General features: G+C 37.4%; 1 protein-coding gene across 4 annotated transcripts; it reads right to left on the bottom strand.

Moving 5' to 3' along the window:
* Positions 1-244: 244 nt before the first annotated feature.
* Positions 245-11,315, bottom strand: LOC100790276 (cellulose synthase A catalytic subunit 3 [UDP-forming]). Of its 4 annotated transcripts, none has more exons than XM_006594349.4 (15): positions 10,947-11,315; positions 10,311-10,478; positions 9,985-10,180; positions 5,708-5,943; positions 5,495-5,609; positions 5,199-5,376; positions 4,592-4,858; positions 4,132-4,477; positions 3,874-4,011; positions 3,507-3,632; positions 3,196-3,408; positions 2,826-3,090; positions 2,422-2,624; positions 1,803-2,153; positions 245-1,129 (listed from the first exon to the last, which is right to left on the bottom strand). In XM_006594349.4, the coding sequence occupies exons 2-15, from the start codon at positions 10,332-10,334 to the stop codon at positions 545-547; spliced, it is 3,243 nt and encodes a 1,080-aa protein (XP_006594412.1). In that variant the 5' UTR covers positions 10,335-10,478; positions 10,947-11,315; the 3' UTR covers positions 245-544. The 4 variants fall into 4 exon arrangements, with proteins under 4 accessions (XP_006594412.1, XP_003542849.1, XP_006594411.1 ...); XM_003542801.4 differs by having other exon boundaries at positions 10,970-11,315; XM_006594348.4 differs by having other exon boundaries at positions 11,072-11,315.
* Positions 11,316-12,542: the final 1,227 nt, after the last annotated feature.

The raw sequence follows: 12,542 nt of genomic DNA, 5'->3' as shown, positions 1-12,542 counted from the left end.
TTTTTAATTAATATATTTTTTTTTACTACGACACAAGTATATTCTACATGAAGCAATCATACTCGAGATAAATAAATTCTCTACAAGCAACAAAAATCTCGAATCAAGTATTTAATGTGACAACATTCTCAAAATTCAAACTCAAAACTAATACACTAAATTGCAAAACCAACCTTATTCCAATTGATTGATTCATAAGCTCGGTGTTTTCAGAATTTAATAGTAGACCAATAAGGTGTAAAAATAAATGCAAAAGTCCTCGGTTTTCTGATCACATGAAACACTCACTGAGATGTATACATACAAAATGTGAGCCTCCGAATTAGCTTATAATACATAGCTACACCACAAAACTGGAGGCACGTTAGTATTAGTATTACAAATAAAACAATGCCACAAAGTTTAGTTCTACTTTGCTTTCTTATGCATCTTCTATAAACTGCACATATAACTTAAAAGACACATGACCAAAATATAACAGCTACAAAACAATAACTATAATTACAACCCAAAACACAATACATTAAACCTGTCTTTTGGTCTTCTAGCAGTTAATGCCACACTCCTCAACATCAGGACCAGTGACCCTTGTGGTGAATGGATCAATTCTAACCCACAAGAGTGAGAAAATGGATGCAAGAAGAATGGACCACACCACCACAATGGTCGGTGTTCTGTTTTGGCGCCCCATGAGACCTTTGAGGAAAGGGTATAGATGGATGATCACCCAAAATGCAAAGAAAAGCTTACCAAAGAGGGGTCCCCAAGATTGGTAGCCACTATTGATGGCATAGGAGATGCCGGCAACCACCCCAATCATGTTTATTATGAGAAGGGTTGTGGGGGGGATGAGAAGGGTGGTCCATTTGAACATGTAGAGCTCGGCAAAGTCTCCATCTTCGTCCGAGGCCTTGGAGGTGACAGTAAAGTTGGTGTCAATTCCAGCAAGCACTTTGAGCAGGCCTTGGAAGACAGCAAAGAGATGCGCCGAGACACCACCAATGACCCAAAACTGTTCGTTCCTCCACCACTCGTCGATTCCAACGCCACTCCACCTCATCTCCAGGATTCCAGTAGCAAAGATGGAAAGGAAGAGGGAGATGAACCATATGCTTGCAAGGTTACTGATCTGCAAGCGTAGTAAAAGTAAGTTGGAATATTGTGTCGCCACAAGACAAACCACATGCTTGGTTATCATGACAAATTGAGAAACAAGGTTTTCTGGGATGTGTTTGAGTGTATTTCACCACTCCACTGAATGATCTATTATATTTATATTCACAAAGTATTACAAAGATAATCAATCTCCAACTACAATTTACAAGAGAGCAATTTAGTTATCAATACTTCCTAAGATGCAATGAACCTAGCTATACAAAGTATAGAAGGAAAGAGGTGCAACACTAAAAAATTCTCTTTATTTTCTAAAAAGCTCCTATTTTTCTAACAGTTATGAAAGTAGTTTCAAGGAGGACCACAAGAGAAATATAATTTTGGATGAAATAACCAAAAGAATGATTAACTGAGTAAAGTGTTAAACCATGCGTTAATGTGCTTAATCATTTGCTTAGTTAATCATCCTAACTTGGAAGTATGTCAACTGGCATATCCTAAATTGTAGTTGGCATTGATTAATCATCCTAAATTGTGATGTATTCTTCCAAGGAAAAAAATCACTTTTAATATTGAAACATCATTTTGATGTACAAATTCATGATTTATTCATCCAATGACACTACCTATCATTTATTATAAATGAAAACTGATTCATGCTTTACGATGTCTATGAAGAAATAACAAACCTGAGGAATAATGAACTTGTTAGTCAGCAAACAGACAGCAGGCAAGATACAATAAATGAGTAGGGGAATGGCAGTGACTGGATAGATTGTGGTGTTCACATATGCAAACCTTTCAAGCCACTTCAACCTTCCACCATAACCATACCAGATGGGACAGTGCCGGCTAAAGAGAATTTCCACGGAACCTAAAGCCCATCGAAGCACTTGGTTTAGACGATCTGAAAGATTGATGGGAGCAGAACCTTTAAACGCTGGGCGCTTAGGCATGCAGTATATAGACCGCCAACCGCGGGCATGCATCTTAAATCCGGTAAGAATATCTTCTGTGACAGAACCATAAATCCATCCTATCTGTGAAACAGGACAAACAGTGAATTATCTTTTCAAGATAATTATATTGTTAAACAACTAACTCAAATCATAAAAGGGTCCATTTGGTGCCTTCATGTAAAACAAGCAATAACAGAAATTTTTGCCTACTTTATAGTTCAATTTGTTGGATCTGTATTCTGTATTGGATTAATTTGATGGCAATAATATGCTCAATTGATAGGATTAGAATGCAACTTGGGAACAAAAATCAAAATCAAGGGACATTAAGCATAAGATGACACCGCACCTCACTTCCCCAATCAGTTTTATCCTCATAACCACAGCTGATAACATGAATAGCCTCCTTAAGAAGAGTTTCTGGAGTAGCAGACTGAGGAACACCACCATTCTCCATAAGCGTAGAGGCAACAAAGACAGCAGACTGACCAAACCTTTTCTCAAGACTCATTTGTGACATAAGTAGTGATTTTTCATCATCAAATCCAGTACCTAAAAACATATGTATGAGAAGTAAAGGTCTAATTAATTGGAAGCAACTAAATTAATTGCTAAGCAAATACCCCCAAAGAGTTGTTTTAAAAGCACGAAAATTGCACATTTGATGAAAAATAATTTGAATGGTTGACCAAGCAATGCAATGAAAACAGAAGGCAGAAGCCAACTTTAAAAAAAAAATAACAATAGACGTGCCTTCTACTCCTTCTTCTATATCCTCTAGATTAAAAATAGGCACAGTTGGGTCAACATGCTTGTTAGATTTTTTCTTGTCTGTTCCTTTCTTGCTAGATTTTGAACTCTTCTTCCGATTTCCACCACAGAGTGATGATAACAACCCAGGCTTTTTGTGCTTGGGTTTAAGAGGAGGTTCATAACCATATAAAGCTGTCCTATTGAAGACACATCCAGTACCCACATAAACAGGACCTTGAATGCCATCCAAACCTCTCAAGTTTATCTGTTCCACAAGACAAAAAAGTATCAAACAGGTTAAATCTCATAAAGGCCACAAGAAACAAAAAACAGTAACAGAAATCAGATGAACATGGCATAAGAAACTTACATCAAAGAAAACTGTATTACGATTGGCATATCGATCATTCCTATCAATACCATCAAACCTCTGTGGAAACTGGACATAGCAAACATGTTTACCAAGGTTTGGATCCATCATAAAGCACATAGCTTCCCTCAAGGCCTTGCTGTTGTTTATGTAGTGATCACAATCAAGATTCAATAAGAAAGGTCCATTGGTAAGGACTGCAGATACTCGAACCTGCAAGTTATATAAATCACAACCAGTAAGAGGGTTATATTTGGGAACATGTGTGGACATAAGTAGCTTTCACATTTTATATTGTTAATGATACTCACAAGTGCATTCATGGCACCAGCTTTCTTATGATGTTGGAACCCTGGACGCTTTTCACGAGAAACATAGACTAAACGTGGAAGTTCATTACCCTCAGTGTCAAGTCCTCCACTTTGGCCCAAGAAAACCTGCAGATATAAAAAATGTAATCTTAGTTAATGACTTGCTTGTGTAATTAGCAACAGAAAGAAATTTACATAAATATATTCCGCAAGGGTAAAATGTAGAAACAATTGGTTACACTCATGATTTCAGTACTCTCAAGTCTTAACATTGTAAGACGTACTCTATAGTCTATAAAGTAAGACAATTTGAGAAATGATTCCAAAGCTAATAAATGACCTACAGTTTGTAAAGAATTCAACCAACCTGAATCATTCCTGGATGGTCTCTGATGTTATTTCCAGGCCACGGGGTACCATCTTGCATCACCCATCCTTCTTCAGGAACTTTCTGTGCCTTTGCAACAAGTCCATTAACACGAACTTTAAACTCCTCATATTCTCTCTGAAACATAAATGGGAAATAATATTAAAAGATGCTCTTATGAAATCCAAAACTCATGCAATTAGCGGAAATGCATGCCTAGCCAGCAGAATAATCCATTTGTAACTCAATCTATATTACCTTCATTGCTCTACGATCCTTGACAAATGATGGATGAACCTTATCTTTCAAGTAGTCAATCTTTTGAGCAAAATACCACTCAGGTGCACGGGGTTCAATGCTATACTTCTTGCTAAAAGGAACCCATTTCCTTGCAAATTCTGATGTCTCAGCAAGTGCTTCAAATGTCAACATAGCAGCACCATCATCTGACACATAGCAGGAGACCTTATCCACTGGATAGTCAACTGCAAGAATAGATAGTACGGTATTGGCAGTCACAAGTGGGGGCTCCTTTAATGGGTCAACAGTACTGACGAAAATGTCAACAGCAGCTAGTTGCGATGGTTCTCCTTCTTGATCATACCTGAAACTCACATGATTTTGATTTCAAAAGAATATCAGATTGAAAAAGAAAAATACATGCCATATGTCATGATTTCCTGGTGCAGAAAAATGGTGAAGTTCAGAAAGGCCCTACCTTAGTGCAAGCCTGTCGAGATATGTTTCACGGTTTACAGGAAGCCACTTGGGGAATTGATCCAATATCCAAGATATGGCAAACCAAATCTCACATATAACTGATACCAACCACAATGGATAGGCATTGGGCACTGGATTCGTTATCCGATAATGCAAGAAAATGCAAAGGATAACCAGCCGCAGCATAATGACCATACGATATGGATTTATCCTAGATGATGGAATAGAAACCTTCCTGGAAAGAGGCTGTCGAGCTTCATCATTCCTGCATAAAAAGAAGACTATGCTCACATACAAGAGACTTACTCAAAAGGTTTTTCTTATTCCACAGAAGAAAACTATAATTAGTATTTTACAACAGTGTTAATTAGCAAACCTTCCCTTGGTATCAGTATGAATCTCATTATATATTATCATATCATATTGTTAACTGGTAGAGCAATACATGACATTAAAAATATGCACTTGATAACAGTAAATATGGTATGATAAAGCATACATGACATTAAAAATATGCACTTGATACTGGTAGAGAATGAGTAAAGAAGCTTACAATACAACTAGAGCAGCAATGATTCTTACAAACAAATAAAGTAAATACTCACAACAAGGAATCATCCACAAGCACATCAGTACTAGCATCAACATCTCCAGCTCCTCTTTCAGAAGCCGCCAGGCCTGTGCTCATTGGAACAACATTCTTTTCTTGCTTCATCTTCCAGCCATCAACTCTTTCTTTCCATGCAACATTACCCAATCCTGGATCCCCGGCCCTGATATTTGCTGCACAAGAATATAACCAAGTACTTCAAATCACAACCGGATAGCTAGATAAAGAAAAGTAGCAAGCAAATATCTCAATAGATGAGAATGTGCATAGTGAGAAGGAGCAGAGAGATACGAGATTGATTAATGTCAGATGAATATGGAATATTATGGACACGCTTTCCGCCACCAACTGCAGGAGATGCCATTGAGAGCCTCTCGGGTGAGGCTGCAGACAACTCTCCAGATACCTGAAATAAAAGATATGTCAAATTTCATCAGAGACTCAGAATTGAAGGCAAAAGTTGGAAAAGACTATGACTATCATGTAGGAAGCTAACTGAATGACCTCTTGTCCACTGGTCAGTAGAGGAATGTGGTTGTGAGAAACATCCTTATCATAATTTGGAGCACCAACCTCCTCTCCTCGTGAGTATGTCAATTGCCAGCTCAACATGCGCTCTGAAATCTTCTGCTTTTGGTTTTGGTTTTGATTTTGATTTTCTGAATCATAATTGAAGTCGCTGGCACCATCAGCAGCAGGAGCACCATCCTCTTCCATGTCTCCAAGAATTGCAGGACTTCCTGGAATCATTTAAATAAGTAGTTTGATCACTATATAGAGTCAGAAAGTAGAAGTTCTTTAAATATTGACCATAGATTGCAGAACAAAACAGAAGGTGTGAAATCATGAAAATTTTTAAGTAGTGTACCGTGCAAGAATAGCATATATCTCGCAACTCTAAAATCCTCATGACTAAAGCAAAAGGAAGGGAAAACAGAATTCTTAACCTAAGCATTTTATGGTTATCTATTGAAGTTTCATTTGCATTATATACAACAACAACAACAACAACAACGCCTTATCCCACTAGGTGGGGTCGGCTACATGGATCAACTTCCGCCATAATGTTCTATCAAGTACCATACTTCTATCCAAACCATTAATTTCGAGATCTTTTTTGATAACCTCTCTTATAGTCTTTTTGGGTCTTCCTCTGTCTCGAATTGTTTGTCTTCTCTCCATCTGGTCTACTCTCCTCACTACAGAGTCTACCGGTCTTCTCTCTACATGCCCAAACCACCTAAGTCTATTTTCCACCATCTTCTCTACAATAGGCGCTACTCCAACCCTCTCTCTAATAGCTTCGTTTCCAATTTTATCCTGTCGAGTCTTACCACACATCCACCGCAACATCCTCATCTCCGCTACACCTACTTTATTCTCATGTTGGCTCTTGACCGCCCAACATTCTGTTCCGTACAAAATCGCCGGTCTTACCGCAGTCCGATAAAACTTTCCCTTTAGCTTGATCGGTACCTTTGCATCACATAACACCCCCGATGCTTTTCTCCATTTCATCCATCCTGCTTGAATGCGATGATTCACATCCCCTTCAATTTCCCCATCATCCTGTATTACAGACCCAAGATATTTAAACCGTGTGACTTGAGGGATAATATGGTCTCCTATTTTCACCTCTGAGTTAGAAACCCTCCTTCTTTTGTTGAACTTACATTCCATATACTCCGATTTGCTTCTGCTTAGGCGAAAGCCATGTGTTTCTAGAGCTCGTCTCCAAGTTTCCAACCTCTCATTCAACTCCTCCCTCGACTCTCCAAGGAGGACTATGTCATCTGCAAAAAACATGCATCTCGGCGCTATCTCTTGGATTTGTTCCGTGAGGACATCCAGAATTAAGGTAAAAAGGTAGGGGCTAAGGGTTGACCCTTGATGTAAACCAATTGTGATGGAAAAATCGTCTGACTCTCCACCCTGTGTCCTAACACTAGTCGATACCCTATCATACATATCTTGGATAGCTCGAATATATGCAACCCTAACCCCTTTCTTCTCTAGAGCTTTCCACAAAATCTCTCTAGGCACTCTATCATACGCTTTCTCCAAGTCAATAAAAATCAAGTGCAAGTCTTGTTGGGCCATGCGATATTGCTCCATCACCCGCCGTAATAAATAAATCGCTTCCATGGTCGACCTTCCCGGCATGAAACCAAATTGATTCTCAGTAACTTGAGTCTCCTTTCTTAATCTCCGTTCGATCACTCTTTCCCATAATTTCATGGTATGACTCATGAGCTTGATTCCCCTATAATTTGCACAATTTTGTATATCCCCCTTGTTCTTATAGATTGGCACTAACGTGCTTCTCCTCCATTCCTCCGGCATGCATTTTGACCTCATAATTTTGTTAAAGAGTTTGGTGAGTCACTCAAGACCTCTATCTCCAAGAGTTTTCCACACTTCAATAGGTATGTTGTCTGGCCCCACCGCCTTACCATTACTCATTCTTTTCAACGCTTCCTTTACTTCCTGTTTCTGAATCCGACGATAGTACTTATAGTTCCGGTCCTCTTCTCTTGTGTCTAGACTGCTAGAGTCATATCCATATTCATCATTAAATAAGTTGTGGAAATACGCCAAACCTTTCCTTGATATCTTTTTCATGCACTAAGACTTTGCCTTCTTCATCCTTAACACACTTTACTTGATCCAAATCTCTAGTCTTCCTCTCTCACCCTTAGCAAGCCTATATATAGATCTTTCTCCGTCCCTGGTTCCTAGAGCTTGGTATAGTCCGTCAAAAGCTTGGGCTCTTGCCTCACTCACCGCCTTTTTGGTTTCATTTCTAGCTATCTTATACTTATCCCAAGTTTCAGAATTTCTACACCTAGACCACTCCTTGAAACACTCCTTTTTTACTCTAACTTTGCTCTGAACATTTTCATTCCACCACCACGATTCTTTACCCCTAGGTCCAAAACCTCTAGATTCACCCAACGTCTCTTTAGCCACTTTAATAATCTCTTGGGACATCTTGTTCCACATATCATTTGCACTTCCTTGTGATTGTCCACACCAACCCTCCCATATCTTTTGTTGGAAGATTCCTTGTTTCTCACCCTTCAAGTGCCACCATTTGATCCTTGGTGCTACCAGAGGACTTCTTCTCTTTGCCCTATCTCTAATTCTTACATCCATAACCAAAACTCTATGTTGGGTAGTCAAGCTCTCTCCCGGGATAACTTTACAGTTCAAGCAATACTTCCTATCAGACTTCCTGATAAGGAAAAAATCTATCTGAGAACATGTCCCTCCACTTTTGTAAGTGATAAGATGTTCCTCTCTTTTCTTAAATCATGTATTGGCTATAGAAAGATCCAAAGCCTCCGAAAACTCCAAGATGGATTTACCCTCCCCATTCATCTCCCCTAGGCCAAAACCCCCATGCACCCCCTCAAAACCTCTAGCCACGCTACCTACATGTCCATTGAGATCCCCTCCTAGGAAAACTTTCTCTCCTTGGGGTATATCCTGAAGTACCCCTTCTAGATCCTCCCAAAATTTTACCTTAAAGTGTTCTGCTAACCCAACCTGAGGTGCGTACCCACTAATAACATTAAAGGTGTCCTGTCCCACTACCAATTTAAGACTATGATACGATCTCCTACTCTTCTTACATCCACGACATCTTTCTTCCACTCCTTGTCCACAATAATCCCTACCTCATTTCTTGATCTGATTTTTCCCGTATACCACAGCTTAAATCCCGAGTTGTCTAATTCTTTCGCTTTTTCACCTGTCCACTTAGTTTCTTGTAGGCACATAAAATTGATCTTCCTCCTCACCATAACATCCACTATTTCCATAGATTTTCCAGTAAGTGTGCCTATATTCCATGTACCAAAGCGAATCCTCCTGTCATGAACTAGCTTCTTTACCCACACCCGTTCACGAAAATGTGGGAACCCTTGCTTACTTTTCACTACATCCGGGCGGCGATGCAGCGGCCCTTGCTCTTTTGACACTGTACTCGAGCCATACAGCGCGTTGCTTCCGGGCAACGACCTAGCATTCACATTATTACGTAATTGATCCATGTCATAGAGATTCGACAAAGTTTAACGTTGGCTATCGAAAGCCTACCACAACCCTCTCCTTTTATCCGGGCTTGGGACCGGCTAAGAATAGCAAAGCTACCCTAGGCAGGATTTTCATTTGCACTATATGTGGGAAAAAAAAAAAAAGAGCCTAGAATAAGTTAACAACCAAGAATCCAGTCCCTTCCAAACCCCACTAACATTTTGCAAAATAGAAAACAACAATGCAAGTCCATTTGATCAGGGAACTACAATCACAAGGATAATTAAATTATTTGGAAAATTTAACAACGCACAAATCATAAATGTAATCTTCAATATACTATACATCCACTCAGCAGATTTGGCTTGAAGAAAATGGTAATACCCCCCAGGGTAGTAAATAGTGACAGTATGAGTGTGGTCAACATGTAACCAAAACTGCCTCACTAGTTCACTCCTAGAGTGTACTAAGGTTACATGCTTTGTTTAGTCTAATCTACAGAGTTTGCCTGTACCCACAGTTATAAGAGTTCAAATTCAGTAGTTTATTGAGTAAATGTTTTGAAGCAAAAGCATATGTCTCTCATTTGGTTCAAAGGAATTTCAAATCACATGCTACCCAATTCATTAACATTCAAATTTTGAATCTTCCATTGCTATAGTCATTTGCAGCTTCCCCAGTTGCACTGTACGAGTGAAAATTAACACAAGACATATAACACAGTCTAGGTTAGTTTCATTTACCCTTGTGCCTCTTGTACCGGGTTTTGCACTGGGGGCAAGACTGATTCCCATCCTTCCTTTCATACTCATAGCAAGGCCTGCAGACAGGGAAAGCACAAACGTCGCACGCAACGAACGGTTCACCATCCACAGTCTTCCCAACACCATCACTACAAATCTGGCACACTTGGGCACCCAATGCTGTCACTGGTTTTGCCTGAATAATGGAAATGGCATAAAAAAAACATCATCAGGCATCAACCAACAACCATTTCACACCCAACAACATCACAAAACATTGGAAGAAATCAAGAAATCAAACAGAAAACTTATTTATATATACTCACCCCAGCTTCCCCTTCCGACTCCATAGGACCCTCTCTACTTAACTCTTCTCAACAAGGGATCAAAAGGTGGTAGTAATAGTAGTAGTAGTAGTTCAAGCCACACTCATCACTTTCAACACTTTCTGATAGCTGAGAAGATCAATTTGGAAGACTCCCTTTATTCTTAATCTGTAGATAATGAAGCTATTATCACAAAAGAAAATAAAAAATTCTAGTTTTTAACAAGCATTCTCAACAGTATGCAAAGTGAAGACAAAAAACATAAACTTGTGATCTCAAATTGAAGCTATAATCATACACACAAAAAGAATAGTTTTTAACAACCATTCTAAGCAGTTTGCAAAGTGGAAACAAGAAAAAGAACTTCTGATCTCAAATTTTGTTACGTAGATGAGAAAAGGCTAAGAGAAAATGAAAAGGGTGACAGATTCTAAATAATGAAGTCTCCTTTGTGTACATGGCTGAGAAAACAAAGCACTTTTCCCATTACCAACAACAATAAAAAAAAAAAAAAGAACAAAGAAAAAGTTCAGTTTCTTTGAGATTCTCGCATGATCAAAACAGTGAACAGATATCCACTATCTACTTCAAAAACAAAGACCATGCGATAAAACTTCATATGCACACAAAAACCACCTCAAAAAACCAATATTTTCTACCAGTTTCCGCTGCAAACAGACAGATCAAAGAGAATCCGAACAACCCCAGATGAATTTTCACGCAATGAAGCCAAATAACACAAACATCTCCAAACTTTATACCTCCCAAATGACAAAACCAAACACCCCACTTCACCAAAATGACAAATAAATAGAGAGAGAGAGAGAGAGAGTCAGATCGATAACTGAATGAGAGAGAAAAGAAAAAGGAGATGAAAACAATGGATAACTGTCTCTCTCCCCCGAGAAAGGTTGAAGTGTTTTGTTTTTGTCAAATTGTATTGTGAGTGATGATAATGATAATATCATAATAATGGCTGTGTGTGTATAGTGTAATAGCTGTAAATGAATTAGAGAGAAAATGAAAGGCTTTTAAGAAGAGGAAAAGCACAACGGCACTACAACTAGTACACTACCACCGACACGTAACCTGAAATCATATACACAAACATTTATCCCAACATCTATTCTCAGAAAATCTTAATATTAGTAAATAAATAACTTTGGTCAAATAAAATATGATATATAGTGGCATGGTATAATAATAAAGTATAGTGTCTCCTAAAAAAATAATAAAGTATAGTGTGCACTGAGCAATAATTATTATAATATAATTTATTAATAATATAATAATGGAACTTTTTTATATGTTTTTTTCCTTTCTAAAAGTCTTGTTGTTCAGAGTCCAGAATCCAGATGGGGAAACTGACAAGGTTTTTTTTTTGTAAGTAAGAAAATGTTAACGTTACGGTTAAAAGATGATAAAGAAAATAGAAAAGGAAAAAAAATATCGATGTATTTACTTTTATTTTATTTGATTAGAAATTAATGGAATTTTTGGTTTTTAACTTTTAAAAGTAAATTTATTTTCTTTTTTCTTTTTAGTTCGCAATTTATTTATTTTCTTTCTCGGAAATAAAAATTTATGCTGTAAATTATGAAAGAAAAATATTTTATATGTAGAAGTTATCATCTAGTAATGAAAAATTATCATATAATAAATTTATTGATTTTATAAAAATAATACTAAAAATCATTTTTTTTTAATTTTTAACTGATTAACCTTGTAAAATGTAGTATTTTGAAATTAAACTCGCTTTAAAAAATTAAAAAAAAATGAACTCGAAGTGAAGTGTTGAAGTTTCCAAAGTGTACTTTAGTTTTTGACTATGTTTTTTGTCTGTCAAGACTCGAGACCGTTAGCTAGGTAACGTTGGTTTTGAAAACGTAAAGAGTTTTCTTTTTTTATATTAAAAAAAAAAAAAGGAAAACTTAAAGAGAACTCTACCAAAAGAAAAATCAATGGACTTGGGCCACTGTTTATAAGTAGAAAACCCTCCTCTTATGTATGTTGTTTTCAGACTTTCACTTTCTTTCTTTCCTTTTAAAATATTTATTTTGCTGGATTAGAGTTCATGCTATTTTTAATTCACTAGGTCACAGATTAAGTGCATGCTTGAATAAGCATTACTAAAATTAATTCTGAATCGAATTCATTTTATAAAATTGATTTTAATTAAAATTAATTTTAAAATGATATAATTTATGTTTAAATATTTTTATTATAAAATAA

This window comes from Glycine max, chromosome 13 (genome assembly GCF_000004515.6).
Source record: "Glycine max cultivar Williams 82 chromosome 13, Glycine_max_v4.0, whole genome shotgun sequence".
In the NCBI taxonomy this organism is placed as follows: domain Eukaryota; kingdom Viridiplantae; phylum Streptophyta; class Magnoliopsida; order Fabales; family Fabaceae; genus Glycine; species Glycine max.
This window is presented reverse-complemented; position numbering and strand designations above follow the sequence as displayed.